Genomic DNA, 19,809 nt, shown 5'->3' on the forward strand with positions numbered 1-19,809 from the left:
ATGGGATCAGTGGTTTCCTGGTTTCTGTCATGTTTCTACTGTGGAGTGCGTACGTATGTTCATTAACGTGTGTGTCAGTCAGTGACGTGCGGTGAGGTTCATGTCTGGTGAGGCACAGTCAGATTTACAAATAAATGAACCTACAGCTTGTTCATCATTTGATTGGCAACATTTAACGTGTTTTGTTTAAAAATTCGTACCAGCATTTTTTACATACTGTCACAAACCTGGCTCATCAGTTTATGACAAAAAGGGGAGACCACACATAATCTCCGTATTTACAAAAGATTTAATGAAATTATATGACGTGAAATTATTCAACTCTGCGTATCAGTGTGCGTGCAGCGTTGAATGTGTGTGGGTGCGTGTGTTGATCAGTTAAAGTTTAACTGATGTTTGTGTGAGGGTCATGTTGCTGCACTCGTTAATTTGCCTTATTACGCACACCTGTTTCTGCCTCTCGCTCCTGGACCTGCGGCGTGCGGATTGGCTGCGGTCACCCCGGGCGCACCTGAGGCAGATTGAGCCAAATCGCCACCAGCCCTCATAAACCCGGGTCCTGCGTGGCATTTCCTTTTTTTTGTGACCGGTTTTTATTAGAGCTGGCCTTTTGGTTTTTCTTTCTCGGCTGTGTTTTTTGTTATGTAGATATTTTCGTTGGGCTCCAGGATATTGTGTTTCCTGATGGACATATCAGTAAGATATAGAGTCCACGATCGCGACATCTCTGTCCTCTGTCCCCTGGGGTCCCCTCGCACCCGTCCACAACAGTATAACTGTTAAACATATGTTCTGACTCTGAGATGTGTGTGTCCAGCTGGGGCGTGCGCGCCGCGGTTCTGCTCGTGTTTGACGAGGCTTCTCGGTAAATTCTTCATGTCGCAATATCCCATCCGAGTCCAGACATTGTCAGAGGTTGAGAAAAGAAGGCAAGAAAGGCAGAAAGCACGGGTTCTTGCTTGACATCCAGACAGCCAGCGCTTCCGTGTTTACAAGCCCGTCTCCAACGACCGGATCAGCTGATGAGCTGATGAGTGCGCTGAATCACTCACTGGCCTCCTATGGGCTGCAGGCTGTATTACATGTGGCCTCATTCCGCAGTATTTTAATGCTGCTGAGCACAAGAACACGTGACGCACTTATTGTATTATTAAAAATGAAAAAAATCATAAAATATATAATGTAATATCACTGATGTTATATTATATCTTATATGGCTTGAATCCCATCTGTGGGGAGTTTTTGTTCTCCCCTCGTCCGTGTGGGTTTTTCTCTGGGTTCCTCCAATTACTCCAATTACTCTAAATCAGGCTCGGGCAAACTACGGCCTGCGGGCCATATACGGCCCGTTGGGCCTTTTAATCTGGCCCTCCGAACTTGTCCAGATTATATCATTAAATTGCATGTTATTTATAATTAACCATTCATTTGACCTTTTCCCTGTATTTCTATCAGTAAAAGGCCAAATCCTTTCACGTCATGGCTTTTACGTGCCATTTATTTTAGGTCACACAAATGCTCCATCTTTTCCTGGCCCCGCCCCGGTCGAATTTTAGAGCCCATTGTGGCCTGCGAGTTAAAACGTTTGCCCACCCCTGCTCTAAATTGTCCGTGGTGTCCGAGTGTGTGTGTGTGTGAGAGTGGTTGTCTGTGTGGCGCTGTGATGCGCTGGCGACACATGCGGGGTGTACTTCGCCTCTCGCCCACAGCAAGCTGGGACAGGCGGCTTCAGTTGTGACCCAACCATTCACTTACACAACTGAACCCTTCCCGTGGCAACATTAACATTTATATACCAAACAGACTAAAACCTTTGTCCCCTTTCCAGAAGCGCAAGCAAATAACATTTATGAGGCGGGACGTCCGGACCAATCACAAGAGGCCACTTCACGTTGGCCAAGGCTGAAACACGTCACCATGCTTCACTTTCTAATCGGTGGAATTCTAAATTAAGGGCTAAAAAAAAAACCTGTGACAATAGTGATGCTGCAGTGAACTCAGTATCGTACAGTGGATGTTAAAGCTCTGGACAGTCACTTTCCAACAGCCAATGAGGAACGAGCTCAACTTGACTCCACACGAACACTTTGCAGCAGAGCACAAAAGAAATATCGATCTTTGCACTTCCTCCTTTTGGCTTGTTGGATGGAAACGGTCAAAGGAAACGTCCCCGTGTCGTGTCTGGTGTGTTCGGAGTGCGACATCAGTAATCAATTCTGTAGCCTATCGAGTTACACCAGCCCGATCATTTCCCAGGAATCAGGGGCACGCTTGGGATTCGGGTCAGGGCACCTCGCTCTCCAAGGACAGAGTCAGCCACGCAGAGCTACACAATAGTCATTTATTACTCCATCAGAGGAAATACAAACATGGCAGAGAAACCGTGATCCATCAATCCTCTGAAAAGGTGGAAATATTCCACGCTGCTCACACGAGTCCTCACAGCAATACGAGTTTGTGACAGTTGAGATAAGGGCGATGAGTTAACGCGCCGTGTCCGGCTGGATTCACACATTAAGGCTCAGTTTGCTACGCCAGGGCTTTAAGGAAACACTAAGACGTTTCCTCCAAGCATAATCAGTTCAGCACTCGACCGGCTTTGTGCTCAATGTCATTCTGGAGATCTACTCAGACGACACGTAGTTGAGTCGCCATCCTCCCCACAAGCCGTGGCTGAGAACCTCGACTAATAGTCACATTCAGGAAATGACCCTTCAGAGTAAACAGGACTGTGATACGCGTCTCGGTACCGCGGTCGACGAACGCCGACAGGAAGCAGAACATGATTCTCCTTTCGCCGTCACAGAAACAGATTCAGCATCTTGGGATACGCGTTACTCTTGTCGTCCTGCTGAGAATTTGGGCGACGGCACGATTACAAGCGTCCATCAGACATCAAGGTGCAACCGGGGAGGGGGGGGTTTGTCTTGGTGCTTCTCAGCCGCGACTGGAACGACGAACCTACAAGTTCGCGTTTACGAAAAGAACAAAGTGACTTCACTGATACTTCGGTAACGAACAAAACATCACAGACGGCGGAACCTATGAGGGCTTGTGTGTGCAGCGCTAGCTTCTGGCGGCGCGCGGGTGAGCAACAAGCAGCCGAAGGAACGGCGCAAAGGGCGATTCGGTGCGCTAATTACTGAGCGTTTATGCAACGCGATATTGGATGCAGCCTTCCCTCCTGGTCGGAATGGAGCTTCTCAGCGTGCATCACTCCTAATGTCGAGTTAAGATAAACACTGTGGCTGCTTGAGGACGTTACTGGTAAATATAAACCTAAATCAAGATCAGATTCCGTTTAGCAGAAACACGATTCTGATGAAGTGTCACCAGAAGCCTCTTGCGGATCGAGCACTGCTGCTTCGTTTCAGTCCGTCGCTGGTGAATTTAACTTGTGAGGTTTAGCAGTCGGACAGAGAAGAAGCAAAGCAATGGCTGCCAGCCGGATTAGCCCCGAGCTCCACACTGACGACTACCGGGCGACAGGCTTGGTGTCGGGCCGGTCTACTGCGCAAAACAGACCGAATAAATAATTTAACACTTCCTTACCTCTCTCACTAATAAAGCAATCCATTATTTGATATAAGACATGTTCAAGTACTTCCATTTAATTAGAGGAACTGATTTTAGATTCAGAGAACAATGAGAGCCACAGTAAAGAGCTCTCAAAGTGCTGCCTCTCGTTTGAGATGTGTGTGTGTGTGTGTCTGTGTGTGTGTGTCTGGAAGGTCCAGTCCTTGCATTCGTGTTAACCCCTAACCCTACATCTGGGTCAGAAAATGAGCGCGCCCGTTGTCCTCCAGGCGGCGGCTGAGGATCTCGCAGCCGGTCTCCGTCACCAGCAGCGTGTGTTCGAACTGAGCCGAGCGCCTCCCGTCTTTGGTCACCGCCGTCCAGCCGTCGGGCCACGTCTCGTCCTGCCAGCCACCTGAGACACAAGGCAGACCCGCGGGCGGCTTGACATTTCCTAAAAGTTCACAATTCAACTCTCACTTAATGGATTGAGAAAATTCTGATTACTGACACCAAGAAATCTGACACCCCCTTGCAGTTTGTTTACATCGATTCAAATAATAGTGTCTCCATTTATCCTTTTCCACAGGCGAAGCCAGTTCCACTCACCTTCACATATCATGGGCTCAATGGTGAAGACGTGGCCAGGCTTCATGACCCCGACCGCTTTGTTCTCTGGGAATGATTGAACATAGAATAGACGCCGTTCAGCAGACTGTCAGAGGCGTCGGGGCCCGTGTGAAGGCAGCTGGCGGCTAAACTCACTGGCGTAATGTGGCACATTGGGAGCGGTGTGGAAAAGCCTGTGGATGCCGTGGCCGCAGTAGCTGCGCACCACGGAGAAGCCGCTGGCCTGCGCGTGCTTCTGGATGATGTTGCCTAATTCTCTGTATCGAATGCCAGGCTTCACTGTCAGCAAGAAAGGAAGATGGGAAAGCAAGCAAGCAAATATTAAGTGTTGTAAATGCGGTCCACACAGTTAAAATGAGCTTTACTCCCCTTTGTGCTGAGAGGAGAGGTTTGTGTTCATGTCAGCTGAAGGTTGAGATAACCAAATCTAAAACAGGAGAAACACTGTTTCCACGGCTCACCTGGCCCTCTAATAGCACCGCCCTCTGCTGGACAAACTGCGTCACTGCAATCAATCCACGCATCTTTGTACAATGTCTTTATGTCTAGTTCAATTTATATGCCAAATCCCAAATATCTAATTCTCTTTCCGTCAACTCAGAGGTGGAACTGGGTTCCATACCCAGACATCAACAACAAAAACAACAACACCACCACACAAAGTGGAGCTCTTACCGGAATCGATGGCTTGCATAAGGCATTCGTAGGTGGTCTGGACCAGTTTCATCGCTTCTTCATCCACGTCTCCAACAAAGAAGGTTTCATTGAGGTCACCATGGAAACCGTTGTGGTACACTGTGATATCCACTGCATAAAGGAGTGATGACGATGATGATGATAAACACATCAGATTAATTGTGTTACGCGACAAACCGGACTATTATGTTCGGCACAAAGGAAGAACTGTTATGAATCATGGCATGAAACAGGAATGCACTGGGGGAAAATACATTTCTATAAAAGCGCGCCCTATTTGCAACAAGAAGCTCCTTTTGTGAATCTCAGAAACGGTAAACTGAGACTTTTCTCTCTTAAGGTGAGAAATACTAAGAGCAGAGGATGCGACTAGAACGTCCCCCACTGGTAAAGGTTAATGGAACTATTCGTCTTGTCGGCCCGCGCGGCGAGAGAAGAGGCGCTGGCCAGTACTCCATCAGACACTCGGAGGGGAGTGCTGGATGGAAGACGTCGCCTCTGCAGAAATATTCATAAAGAGGCTAAAAATGGCCAAACTCCCGCTGACAAAAATCTCAGGATGCCGGTCGAACCATTCATCACGGAGGGGGGAACCTTCCGTCTCCATCACTCTCTTTAATAAGACATTTTCCCTGCATCCAAACTTCGCTAAACTGTTGATGTTGACAATCGGAGCATATTGAGAAAGAGGAGCTTCCTGGGAAGCGCCGTTTCAGAAGGCCAGTCGAGAGACTCGCTTACAATGTGCTCCTGTAACTCTAAACCCTAAATGCTAAAATAAATAAAGGGTTAAATAACCTAATGAGAAATTTGTTGGGATCTAGTTTCATGGTCCGTGTAGCGTTCAGGGCCTACCGTTAAGGAGATCCCCTTCTTGTAGTGGTCTCCTGTCCGGGATGCCGTGGCAGATGACCTCATTGACAGACGTGCAGCAGGATTTGGGGAAGTTGTAGTAGTTGAGCGGGGAGGGGTAGCAGTTCCTCGCTGTGCAGGCCTGAATTGACAGCGAGTGAGATCAGAAACACTCGTGAAATGAAACATGTCCATTCTACATGTCGGTCCTGCGAGTTAATACGTATTGGACGTTGAATTCTATCTGCACTTCCTGTGTCTTGCATCGCCTCTAAATCCATTGGTGTTCTGTTAACGTACCTAAAAACGTAAGAAAGGAACCCAGAAAAGTCCAAAAGACTTGCCAGCCATCTTTGAAATAAGGAATACATCGGCCTTTAACCCTCTACCTACGGACAGTAGCGCCGGCGCTACGGTCGTAGCTAACGGGTTAATTTGCCTTGCTTGCATAAAAAATTGGCAATACACACAAATTGTATCAAAGACTTGAGAGTTTTTGCAGTTTTGAACATGTCTGGCCATAATAAAAAGAATTAGACAGGGAAGGCTAATGGAGCACAGACTCCCCCCGCCCCCCCCCCCCCCTCAGCCACGACAACTTGTTTGTTTGCGTGAACCTACCAGATGCACGGCGTGATCAATGTCTTCCGTCGTAACGCCAGGCTTCACCATCAAGGCTGCAATGTCCAGGACTTCTCGGGCCAGCTGCATATAAAATAAACATCGAATACACGGTGAAGACGCGGCAAAGCAGCAACGATGGCAGGAGGTCAGTGTTGTTACCGTGCAGACGACTCTCATGCCTTCAATGTCATCAGCAGACAGGATCTTAATCTGCGACGTCCCCTTCAGGAACTGCTCGGACTCCGACACCCCTGTGTGAAGCACAGACCGACACACACACGACGGTCATCGTTCACACGCCGCTGAGCCTCCCGCGTCCATCAACAGTCACACTCAGCATCAAACTGGAGTGGAAGTCTAGTTTAAAGACAACCGATTGATTTTTGGAGACGCTGACACGAAGCCGGTGAGCGGGCCCGAAGCATCGGAACCCGAAGCACCGACTTTTACCCTCCGTGGGCATTAACCGAGTCAATTCCAGTCCAGATGTCGAGTAAAGCTGATGAATCGGCACAAAAGTGGCTCGGTACAGTCAGTAATAAAACCCTCCTCCTTTGTTTAACGGTGAAGTTCTGCAGCGTTTCACTCGAGTGGTCGGGTAAATAGAACAAGATTTGTGAAGTGAAGTTTTACTCTTTACAAAGTGTTCCATTTATTTGAAGTTATTAGAGATTAAACTTATTAAAGCTTATTATTCTATCAGTTTCACACTTGACGCAAACTGCGATACGTAGGAGTTTCAATCTGATTCTCCAATGCCAGCAGACTGAACTATCCAGCTAATAGTCATGTTGTGTGTGTGCGTGTGTGTGTTACCTGCTCCAACAGGTTGTGTTTTCATTCTTCTTCTTCTTTTCATCATTTTGCATACATGTAAGACATCCGTCTACATCCCTCAGATCTAGCAGATGTTAAAACCACTAGTGGTGCTCTAAGGAAAACTAAGTTCACACAGACTCACCTACAGCGTCTAGTCTAACGCCGAACGACCCTCAGACTGTGGACTCTGGAGCGCAGAGCAGGACCGGTTCAGTACGTTGGCCAAGACAAGAGAGGCAGCAATAATTGACTGATTCATCATTTGTAAAACCCAAACAGCTGATTGCTGCACTAATGGAAACATGGAAACACGATGGCGTTTCGTACAAATCAATTACAATCCTGCTTTCCACCCGAGGAGCCGACAGCTTGAGGGCAAAAATAAACTGGACTTACTTACGCTGTGATTCAGCTGCCCAGAGAGGAATCAGACATGACAGGATCATCACGTGCACATCATGACTTCCTACAGGTGTGGACCCCCCCCCCCCCCCATCTCCTTTCCTTACAGTCACGGGCTATTTAACAGCTAACGGTTGCAGATTCTACATCAGTTTTCACGTAAGAAAATATTAGCCAGCAACGAATGTGGCTCAGTCCCCGAGAGGCAACGGTAACCGTGGCTACCGCTGCACAGATCTATGCAGTCAGGTTGCCATGGTTGCAAAGTGAACGGCTTTTCCCACAGAAATAGATAGCAATTCAGGTTACAATTACAGGTGAGGCTTGCAAGTTCGGGCTGTTTGAAGCGGGGCTCGGACATAAGCAGAATTAAGAAGGTGCAAGCATGACATTCAATGTAATGGACACACACACACACACACGCACACACACACACACACACACACACACGCACACACACACACACACACACGCACGCCTCTGAACCAATTTGTAATAATAAAAAAAAACATTTAGCAATAACTTTTCACAATAATACCAAATCTAGGGCAGCTGCGGCTCAGGAGGTGAAAACAATTACTGCTTCAACGCCTTTGGGCAAAATACTTTAAGCAAAATTGCTCCCAATTGCTGCTCCATTTGGCGCGGGAACGATTATTGCCCCGACGAGCAGGCGGCGCTTGGACGGTCGCTTTGCTACCGCTGAACGAATGTGCGTGAATGGGTGCTGATATCAGCAGCTTTTAGGTCCGGTTCTCCGAGGAGCAGCTGAAAACGACGGCGCTCACCTTTCGCACAGCACGAGGCCGACACGTTTCAGGTCGCCGCCACATCTTGTAGCAACTTTCATTTAAAATAAAATATCCTCCACGTTGTCAAAGGTTTTCTGTATCCATGACAAACATTCTCTAAATGTTAAGAGGAAAACATTTCCAGATATTCCCCCTTTACCTAAATGTAAGTCACTAGTCGTACTCTAAGTACAATCCTGGCACAAAGTTTTATGAAACTCAGTCAAAACTTGTTCATGTGTCGTCCTTCCAACAGTCAGACAACCAGAACTGATCACTTATTTTATATTTTTAATAAATAAAAAGGCATCTCTGTGGTATTAATTCAAGAATTATGACTCTTATCTTTCATGCAGCATTACAAGGTCGATTTTGTTGGACTTAGATTTGGGTGAGATTCAGCTTCGGAAACAGAACATTCGTTTGCTTATTTATGAGAGAGTCTTGTGAAGCGGTTACCTCTGGGATGATCGGAGTAGTCGGGCCTTTGGATGTCACTGGGCACCGGCCTCATGGGAGTCTACATCAGGACGAAGGACAGAAATGTGACACCACGGAGATCAATCGTATTAGCAGCCGAGAAGATTATAGCAATAAGGCACAATTTGCAACATTTATTCAGTTCAACCGTCGTCTGCTTTGCTCAAATCAATCTCTTTTAATTCGATATTATACTGCGACTTTCAAAATAAATATAAAGATGTACTGCATTTCTCATTGTCTGAAATATATCTTGTGGATTATAGCAATGATCATTGCTACCCCGCTGCCATTAGCCTAAATAAATAACGCAGGTTGGTGACACAATGGGGCAGAATAAGATCCTGGGAGTCGCCCTCATCGTTAAACAAACACTAAATCTTCTGTCTGATGTGATGCAGGCAGAGCTGATGAAGGCTTTAGTCACAGCTAGGACTCGTTCTTCCTGATCGTCCGACTCTCACGGACGTTTGCCAGAAGCGGCTTTACCCCATTAGTTGAGGTCACGTGATCCAGCAGCATCACCGGGTCCATTTTCCTGCCTTACTTAATAAAAACTGAGTAAGATTCTGATTCTTCTGTCTCGCCGAATACTTTTTTGTCCGGTTCTAATTGACCCTAAAGCTTGCTAATAATCTTCCACGGCGAAGTGTCCTATACTGCCTGGCAGTGGCAAAGTTTCAATGAGGACATCGCATAAACGCAGACAAGCGCCGCCAAATGAAACAATATAACGTCTTTGTACCGTTTTTATTTTACAGCCAGTTCATAAATGCTTAATCACCGCATTTCACTTTATTTGTGGTTTTCCAAAGCATCCATTTTTGTAGTCTACATGCGTCTCTCGGGACCCCGTTCCATTTGTCATTTAATGAATTTTAAACTATTTTAAACAATGTGATGCATTTACCAGTGGGTAGTAAGGGCGCAGTTTGCCTGTGTAGCGGTAGCCCGGCCACGGGTCTGTGTTGATCTCCTTCTCCATACAGTTCTTCGATTCATTCTGGTTCTTGTCCTCTTCTGAAAAAAACATAACACAAGGTCTTAAAGGCACCCGTTAGAGAGGAAATACTCATCCTTGCTTTACAAGACAGATATAGATGTGGTTTGGTGTAAGAGTAAATAAAATGTAGATTTAATCACACCGTATATTTTGTAGCACTCGCATTACAAATAAAGTTAATGTAAGGACTACACCGTGTGACCAGGACACGGAGACAACTGATAGTAATTAGGATATGACAGAACTAATACATACTTGCTTTTTTGTGCAGCAACTTGTGAGACCCCCAGCTCCCTTTGAAGCATTCCTGGAAATGAAGACAGACAGTTAGACAATCTTGTTTTTTTAAATGATTATTCTTGCTCTTTCATCTTGTCCCGTCAGGGGTCGGCGCAACAAATAAGCCTTCTCCACTTCACCCTGTCCTTTGCATCGTCCTCCCCAACACCAGGACCTTTCCCTTCCTCCTCGCTGACACTCTATCCCGTAGCACACCTGATACTTTCATCCGCCCGTTCCAGCCTGCCTGCACGCGATTGATTTCCACACTGTTGACCCGAGGTACTTGAAGTCCTCGACCTTCTTTAGGTCCATTTCTTGTAACTTCACTGTCCCCCCTGGAACCTCCTCATTTACACACATGCACTCTGCTTTACTCCTGCTCACCTTCCTTCCTCTCTTTTCTAGAGCAGACCTCCACTTCTCTAAATTCTCCCCTCACTGCAGATCACAATGTCATCTGCAAACGTCAGAGGAAATTGGCACTCCTTATTAAGCCATGTTTGTATGACCTCCAAATGCCGTGTGTTCAACATGCCTGGACATCAGGGGTGGGATTGTGAGTGTGTGTGTGTGTGTCAGTGTGTTGTGTGATTGTTGCTTTTTCTATTTTATGTTTTTGGATTATTGTACGGTCTTGAATATTCAAAATGACACTTCAATAAAGATTTGATAACCCCCCCCCCCAAAAAAAAAAAAACACTCGACACTTAGTTGCACTTGCGTGTTGTGACGTTCAGCCACGTTTGAGATGTTATCGAGAATAATTTAACATTTAAACAGGCAGGCTTTTTTTCCGAGGCTCTCTTTCATTCTAAACAGGCAAGTCTGCAGCCCAGCTCCAACCATCAATCTGAATAGCGGCATTACCCATCTTAGCTAGCAGCGCAACAGATAGCTAGCTAAACGCTGTCCCTGTTGCCTCTGTTACAGATCGCATCATTACAAGCACCGATTACATTTAAACCGGTACGCGATTCCACGGCCACGCGGTTGTCATTAACGTGAAGCCAAGAACGCAACGAGAGGCTCCCCAAGCACCTGTCCATTCTATAGCTAGCTGCAACAGTTAGCATCCTCGTGACAGGACACAGGCCCCCGAACGAGAGGCTGCAGACGACGTTCGAACCCGGCAAGCCAAGAAAGCAGCAGTACCTGTGAACAGAAATAGGAGCCCTGGATACCGAGCTTGATGCATGTGGGACACTGAAGCTTGGCGTCCATGCTGCAGCCCTCCGTCTCGCACTCCCTTCTAGCGTCGGTGCTCGCCATGCTTCGTGTCTGCAGGAGGGGTGGAGTCGCAAAGAAGCAGCCACCCAGCAGCGACATTACTGCGCATGTCCGCAAAGGGATGGTCACGTGGCCTCAGTTTGGACCAATCAGCACACACCTTCCTAAAAGAGATTTTGGAAGATGGCGACCGCCGAACCGGTGAGTATCTTCTCCTAAAAATATCAGATTATTTTTGAAGGCTTCTTAGCTTTGATTCGAGGCCGAGGTCAAGTTTAAAGTTTGTGAGCCACGAAAATAAAATTAGCCTAATACGAAGTTGTGAGTTGTCACTGTTTAAAGTTGTTTAAAGTTTATATTCTGCGCTACGAACTAAGCGTAGAAGAAGAAGAATGTTTGTGAATGGAGATGTCCAACTTGAAGGCTGACGTTCCTGCTAACCTCAGCCAGAAACTTCCATTACCAAATGAACTACTTTGGAATAGCTCGGGTAAATACGAACGATCATTTATTTGAAACGTGTACTATTAGTGAGTACCATCAGTAAATCCGGCTGCTTAAAATGAGTAAAATAAAAGTACAATAAAATACAATACAATCAAGTGGCAGTTTTGCCACTGACATGTGAACTGTCAAGACTGGTTGACAGCGCTTTGCTGCCATCTGCGACGTGACGTAAGCTATTCAGCATAATGTAGCGATAATAATAAAAACAGTGACTGGTGTGTGGAATAAACACAGAATACAAAACTCTCTATAATTCTGTCTAAGTGGTTGTTGTTTCCTTCGAAATCATTAGTAGCTTTTAATGACGTCACCATGGAATGTCTACCAGATGTTCGTGGACATGTGTTTAAGATTTGTCTTGTTAAAACTGAAGAACAGTCGGCTAAGGTCGAGTTCTTGTAAAAACGTGCTCTTTTTTGTGATTACCCCGACCTGTTAAATCAAAACAATGTTGTTGTTCAAATGTGCAAAATGCACTTTTTTAATCAGCAATAGTCAAATCAGACCAGAATATTTGAAATAGCTCAGAGCAAGATATATATAAATATAATTTTATATTCAAAACAAAAGTCTAGTTTTAATAACTGCTGCAGTCTTAAAATTATTCAACACTGAACATCCTCCCTCCATAACATCGCACATTAGCATTTCAAACACTGATGCAATAGATTTACATTCACGCTAGAGTCCCAATTCTTTTTTTCTATGTTCTATATTTGCATAAGGGCCTCGAGCCCGAACCCCAAACAAACACAAATGTTGACCCGAAAGCAGGAGAAAAGGTCTCCAGATACAACACGAGACACGAAAGGCCTGAAGAGGGGAAGACGGGCTCGAGGACGTGACGGGAAACCCGAGAAGAACTTGTCTCGGCATCTGCGGACCTGGTTGAAATTGAATTATGATCCCAAACATACCTTGAAGGTTCGGTTTCAAAAGGAGTCGTGGATCACTCTTAGGCCGTCCCAGTCACCTGAGACCCGCAGCCAATGGAACGTCTCTAGTGGGATATGAAAAACCCAGGAATAAGCTGAGATTCCTCAGGAATGCTGCCAGAAGCTCACGCCTGACCATCCGTTGGTCGCGGCAGCGGTGTTGAACCATTTTGAGACTGCGATGGTCAATAAAACTAGAATTGTCGCACAAAACGCGTTTGTTGTGCTGAGATATTTTCTTGTTTTTGATTGATTTGCTTATTGCAACAGATTAATAATATAAATTGCCTCTAAACCTGATGCACAATGACGGTTGAATAATTTTGTGTCTCCTCTTCCAGCTGTGCGTTACACCTACACAATCACGAGTTTCAATGAGAGAGACACGTCGTCTCCTAGTCACTGCCGTGTCGGAACCTTGTGGGAGTGGGAAGTCATCTCCCACTCCTCTCTCATGATTCACTCATTCCTACGTGACTGCTTCTTAGGCAAGTAACCCAAGTCCATCCCAGTCTGATGAAGACGGAGCAGAGGAAACTGGGCAGGAGGTCGTGAGCCCAGAGGTCTACATCAAACACCACCTCCAAAACAGGTCTGCACTGTTGCCCACAGCGAGCAGTCGCACTTAGATGTTTACAACAAAAAATTCAGTATATAATAAATAATAATAACTGTGCTGTTTAATGAAAGAAAATCCAGATAGCTTCTACTGTATGATGATGTGCTGCTCCAATTATATCATCTGTCATCCAGATTAATTTCTACGTTTTTGACAGCTCGTAGACGTATTTGGTCAGTTTGACAGGTTCAAATAAATTGACTTGACTTGTGTCTCGTAGATCTTTAAAGAGCTGCCTCCACACAAAGGTTAAAACGAGTTGTACAACCCAAATAATACTGGAAAATATCAAATAAAATACCATATATATCAAATAACCACCTAATCAGAAATCCCTACTCTAACAACTAATGTAAAAATGAACTAGAACAATGTTTTTACGTCTGTCCATACTCTGAGCTCTGATAGGTTCCAACCATTGAATACTTTATATTCAATATTATGTGTTTTGCCTCGTAGTTTAATTGGTAGCCTGCCTCAGGATGTGAACACGCATGTGGGAAAACTAATGTGAAGCAAACCTCTTAATGCAAGGACTCGTAGGTAACAAATACTTTAAGAAAAACTATTTCAAACTAAAAAAACATGACATTCATTTGGAATAAGATCTCATTCAATAATACCTACCAACCCCACAGAGAGTAGCTGCATTAATGGTTTAATAATACCATCGTAAGTCAGGGCTTTGCCCCCCCCCCCCCCCAATATTTCACAGCCTAAAGAACTTAAGGGCGTCTAACAGGGATGGCACGTTGTCAGAATTAATTGCTTGATTTAGAGGAGAGTTTGTGGTGCAACCATCCTTTGCTCCAAAGCGCAATATATCTGAGATTCCTTTGTTTGCTTTTCTTAATTAGGGACCTGTTCCATATATGCATGATGTCTTCCTCTGTTTTCACCCTACAGCTGGTCTCTGTGGTTCTTCAAGAATGACAAGAGCAAGACATGGCAGGCTAACCTGCGACTCATCTCGAAATTCGACACGGTTGAAGACTTCTGGGCGTAAGCAGCGATAAAACCTCCGAGTCTTTTTCGTTTCCGGCAGTAACTGAAGCAGAAAAGTGTCAAAGCATTTCCTTAATGCGGCGCTCTCTTCATTTCAGGCTCTACAACCATATCCAGGTGTCGAGCAACCTCATGTCGGGTTGTGATTACTCCCTTTTTAAGGTGTGTTTGATTGATTTAGCATGTATGTACATGTTTAAAAGGGGGGGGGGGGGCGCTTGCATGCTAATACTCTAAAGACAAAAAAAAAGAAATTATCTTTTCTGGAAGATCACATTTATCTGAAGACACCGTATACATTGCCTAAAGATAAGCATTGAAGGGTAAAAAAAAGCTGATCTCAAAAATGATTGCAAATAATATTGACTCTCATTTGAGATTGAAATGTGAAGATGTTTGTGACAGTGGAGTCAAATAATGCTCGTGCAAACAGAGCTGGCAGGAGCTCGGTGGGTAGCAGCCGCTTGAGCTAGCGTGTTTACGAGAACACAATGCAATTTAATTGAAGAGCGCTAATCAAATCAATAGCGTAGGAGTTTCTGTGCTGTTGGAAGTGGAACCTTTGACGTATCGTTTGGGCTTCACATTGACATTTGATCTACTGACGCAGGAAGGCATTGAACCCATGTGGGAGGACGAGAGGAACAAACGCGGTGGGCGCTGGCTGATCACGCTCACCAAGCAGCAGAGGAGATTAGAACTCGACCGCTTCTGGCTGGAAACGGTAAGTTTAGCGGTCGTGGTTTGTGTCCTGTCCCTTGTTGTTACACAGATGAGTAATATCCATCCATCCATCAGGTTTTAGTACTGTCGGCATCCTGTTTAATTAGAAAACGCTCCACTAATATCGAGACATGGAAACTCTTCGTTCCTGCAAGAACCAATGCAAGTTGGGACTGACCATGCAAAGTGCAAGGCATTTATCAACAGCGAGCAGAGAAGACTTCTCTGGACCTGAGCTCACCTGAGATGTGCTGACACAAAGTGTTCTGTGGCCGGATGATTCACGTTTGAAATAGTTTGTGGATGTTGTTTCCTCCAGGCTAAAAGCTACATACAGATTTGGGAATATCTTTCACAGAGACGTGCACGTTCATTCCAGCAAACGCTGGCGACACATCCTGCTGCTTTAGAACAGATTGCCTTCAGGGTAGTCCAGTTACTAGGTGTGTTTACATTACCAGGTCAAAGTTACTCCAGTCCCATCGCAATACAAAATGTTTTTTCTTTTTAGTTTTTGTTCTCAAACTTGCCTCTGTTTTATGCGTGAGTTTGGATTAGACACATCCAATATGTGATCATGTGACGTGAATGAGAAGAGCCTGATTATGAGTCGGAGGCCTTTTTAGAATTTACACAGGCAATAAGCGCTGCTGGCATCAGCCAATCCTGGCGGCGCTTTGGGACCAAACGACCGGAGCTGAGGCGCGGCGACGGCGGCAACGCAGATCTTCAGCTGTTTACAACCATTAGCGAAATCTTTTTACTGCCCAGAGAAAAACATCCTGCATGTGTTCACTAGTTCATGCATTTCGTATTGGATAGCATGAGTCGTCGCTCAGTATACTTACTGTTGTTGTCACATATGTCTGAGAATGATGCAAGTCACTTGTAATTATGAAATGAATTTTTTTTTAAATTTCAAATATGAAAACAAAAGCAGGCAAGATGGAAATACACGTTCAAAAAGGAGTGAGAAGAAGCAGAGCTTATAAACTCCCACCGCTTCTCGCTCTCTCAAACAATGTCGAGTTCCTCTGAGACCTTTCTCGATGCTCATTCCTGATACAGATAAAGAGGCACAAAATCGAACTTACATGCCGCATTTCCATATACATCCACATATGCACCCTTATATAAAATGTTTTGTGCATATATATCTATATACTGATATATATGTGATCGCCGCCGTTTGTTTGTCCGTCCGTCAGCCGATTAGCGAGATACCTCAAAAGTTATCGACGGTTCTTGATGACATTTTCAGGAGATGTTGGGAATGTTACCAGGAACAGAGGACGACATTTTGAAATGTTTTGCAGGTATATCATTATACTGAGCTTATATTTATTAAAAACAATCCAGTTTAACACTTTGAACTTTGGATATCTTTGCCTTTGTACTATATTCAATCATATCTAAGTTCAAAGGAATCTGAAAACCACTCTGTTTGTCACACACACATTTGAGGCTGTATCAAAGGCACCCGCAGTGACATCACTCTCCGTTCGTTCGCCAGCTCTTGTGTTTAGTGGGAGAGGCCTTTGATAACCACGGCGATGACGTCTGCGGCGCCGTGGTCAACATCCGCAACAAAGGAGATAAAATAGCCGTCTGGACTGCGGACTACGAGAACCGGGAGGCAGTGACGCACATAGGGTGAGGCGGGTTTTCACTATCTGTTTGACATTCATAGGTGCATCATAAATACAGAATACAGAAAGTAATCCTCTCATCGGCTTACTTTCCTTCACGCAGGAGGGTTTACAAGGAACGCTTGGGGCTTCCCATGACGATGACTATTGGCTACCAATCCCACGCAGACACGGCCACCAAAAGCGGCTCAACCACCAAGAACAAATTCATTGTTTGAGGAACGCCCTTGCCTTATTTGTTGTTGTTGTTGTTGTTTGTTCGTGTTTACTCTGCTGCAAAGACTCTTTGGAATGCAGATCTAGAAGAAAATGACTCCAGGAAATAACCACGGCAAACAGAAGAACACGGATCTTCCTAAGCGCTAACAGTGAGAGGTATTATTAACAGAGGATATTTAGAGCGCTGCGTACTCTACTGAAGTACTGAGTATGCAAAAACACGCACAAAAAACAAAACGTGTATATTTGCCCCCCCCCCACTCTCTACAGCATTGTTGATTGGCTGTAATCTTTCATGACATCAAACCCTTTTAATTTATGATTGAATTCCCTGCGTATCTTTAGAGTGGACCTTTGTTTTATGCTTTGCCTGGAACTGCTTCACGTTCTGAACCTTGAAAGTATTTCACGACTCGTATTCATTTGAGTTTTAATTAAAGCGTTGGTTTTGCAGCTATTCGTTCTCGCAGCCGGCGATTGGTACATTCCTTGTCGTGAGTGATTTGCTTCTTCGGCTTGCGGTGGTGCTGTGTGGCAGATTCGATAATAATCTATTTACTGTAGGTGTTTAGCAACGTAAGATGCTTGTATTAAACCATCCAGTTGTTTCTGAAGACTAAAGGAGATGTGACCAATCTTCAAAGGACTCCAAGCTCGTGCAAAAAGGTGTCAAATTTAAGCCCATCTTTCTTAGATCCATTAAAATGTCACTATAAAGAGACCATTGAAAGAAAAAAGGCTATTTTGGCTAAGATGGCTTCCGAACTCTGTTCATTGCCACCTTTAAAAAAATTCCACTTCCATATCACAAATGTCATCACGTTCTCAGGATCGGGATTCTTTAAGCCGGCCGGCTCGACTAGATCCTTCTTGATCTGACGAAGCGTTAAGTGGCTGCAGAAGCTTCGCCGGGTCCGAGTTTAGGTTCTGGCTTGGTCGTGTCGGTAACCTTTAAAGGCCAGCACGTTTGTCATAGACGACGCTCTGAACGCACGCAGTAGTAGTACTGTAGTAGCATATATATATATATTCATAGCGTTCATAGTGCCTCTTAGGCTGATGCCTTCAGGATCACCTTGTGAGAATCTCACATCCACTGTGTAATATCATCATCTTTCATTCATCCCGAGTATAATTAATGAATGGAAGTCCAAGATTTACATTACTAATAGGAGCAAAAGGACAATGCATGTAACTAATTTTCAAAATAAGAGCCTGTTGCCTGCAAGGTATTGAGTAATGTTCATAACATTTCAGTTCTGATTTTTCTTCTGTAACCTTGTTACAGGACGTTATCTGTAGTGTGAATATTAAAAGTTTTATCAAATATCTAATCTCATCTCTGAGTCTCATCCTTTGTGAGAATGAATTCATGCGTTTAGTGAGTCAGTACAGCTAAACTAAAGCAGGCTAATAGAATCGTATCGTCACTGTGCGAGTTTAGCCTAAAAACATGAGCAGAGGTGAGGCTTGTTTTTAAGCACATGTTGTAAACTATTCTTTCCTTGACTAATTGCACAGTGACAATGACGCAAAAATAAATCCATCAAATGTATTGAATTATACTTCTCATCTGTAATGCTCATTTCTAGAGCTTGAACTCGTGCAAACACAAAAACTGTATCTTATTATTCCGCTGCGAACAGTAATACAATCCCAAATGTTTGTGCAGACGGGCAGACACAATCCTACCAACACAGTCACTTTATTAAATGGGGGGGAGGGGGCAGACTAACCTTGGCAGCAATGAATGCAATCAATGGGGCAAATTGAATTGAGCACAGTTTCTCAGTCTCCAGTCGACCCCTGGAGCTGCAAGGCCACCTTGCTTTCCAACGAGAGGCACTTATCAAAATGCCAAACTCTCTGATGTGAGACAAACGGACAGAAGGACATAATCCAGCAGGGGAAATATGAGCGGCTAAACTCAGAGGGGACGTCCAAAAGAGCGTCTGCTTTAGAGCAATAACTCAGACACGAATCAAGCAGAAAGAGCCACAAAAAAAATAAAATATTACCTTGGAATATTTGTGCACGTGACTCGTTATGGGCTTCTCTGTTGCTGCAGCGTCTCCGGGCAAAGGTTTCATCATTTCACTGCTGTCCATCACTTTACACTGGAGGGAGCTGCAGCGTCATTTAACTTTACATTAGTGTTGCCTTAAGTCCAGTAGGCAGGAAGGGATTTACTTACCGCCTCGCGTCTACACCCTGCAGGCTGTTTCTTTTCTCTTACAAGGCAGAGATTTAGATGCTCAGTCGTCGTGTGTCTGAATATTTCCCATCTGCATAATGTCTGAAGCGCATAGATCTGGGGGAAAGAAATGAACGGAGCTCGAGACATGATGAAAAGTCTGCTGTGTTGTTTGGGAATGTAAGACAATCAACAAGCGCATAAAACATCAAGTGGGATTTTTTTTCTCTGTGTGTTTTGCAATAGCTGCCGACATAATGGGCGGATGCTAATGTTTTATATACAGGGACATTAAAATTCAAAGGATTGTGTATCGTGTGCAGAGTGTGTTGCCAGGAGCTATAATTAGGACATTGCATTGAGTAATGTCCCTGCAGCTAAAGCATCGGAGCCGTTTGGGACGCTCAGTCCTTTACAATGTCGACAGTCTGTTTACAACTGATCAATTTCCCCAGGGGATCAATTTGGACGATCATTTCTCTTCAAGCGGTGTAAGATCAATGTCTGAAATTTGCAGAATTGGATTAAATGAAATGAGGGTGGTAATCAGAGAGGAGGCTCGCCGACTTTGTGGCTTTCTTGGCTGAACACACACACACACACACACACACACAGTATCTATAGGAGGACCCACGA

At 44.8% G+C, this 19,809-nt stretch overlaps 2 protein-coding genes across 2 annotated transcripts; one reads left to right on the forward strand and one right to left on the reverse strand.

The window, feature by feature from the left end:
- Positions 1-2,334: 2,334 nt before the first annotated feature.
- On the reverse strand, positions 2,335-11,367 carry metap1 (methionyl aminopeptidase 1). The gene is made up of 11 exons (XM_068751897.1): positions 11,248-11,367; positions 10,069-10,120; positions 9,721-9,830; positions 8,790-8,850; positions 6,478-6,569; positions 6,316-6,399; positions 5,698-5,836; positions 4,822-4,953; positions 4,282-4,425; positions 4,126-4,191; positions 2,335-3,931 (listed from the first exon to the last, which is right to left on the reverse strand). Exons 1-11 carry the CDS (start codon positions 11,362-11,364, stop codon positions 3,765-3,767), a joined length of 1,164 nt encoding a protein of 387 aa, XP_068607998.1. The 5' UTR covers positions 11,365-11,367; the 3' UTR covers positions 2,335-3,764.
- A 131-nt stretch (positions 11,368-11,498) lies between these two features.
- On the forward strand, positions 11,499-18,313 carry eif4eb (eukaryotic translation initiation factor 4eb). The gene is made up of 7 exons (XM_068751656.1): positions 11,499-11,523; positions 13,253-13,356; positions 14,290-14,385; positions 14,487-14,550; positions 14,999-15,112; positions 16,625-16,764; positions 16,864-18,313. Exons 1-7 carry the CDS (start codon positions 11,506-11,508, stop codon positions 16,976-16,978), a joined length of 651 nt encoding a protein of 216 aa, XP_068607757.1. The 5' UTR covers positions 11,499-11,505; the 3' UTR covers positions 16,979-18,313.
- Positions 18,314-19,809: the final 1,496 nt, after the last annotated feature.

This window comes from Brachionichthys hirsutus, chromosome 18, assembly GCF_040956055.1.
Source record: "Brachionichthys hirsutus isolate HB-005 chromosome 18, CSIRO-AGI_Bhir_v1, whole genome shotgun sequence".
Classification (NCBI taxonomy): Eukaryota; Metazoa; Chordata; class Actinopteri; order Lophiiformes; family Brachionichthyidae; genus Brachionichthys; species Brachionichthys hirsutus.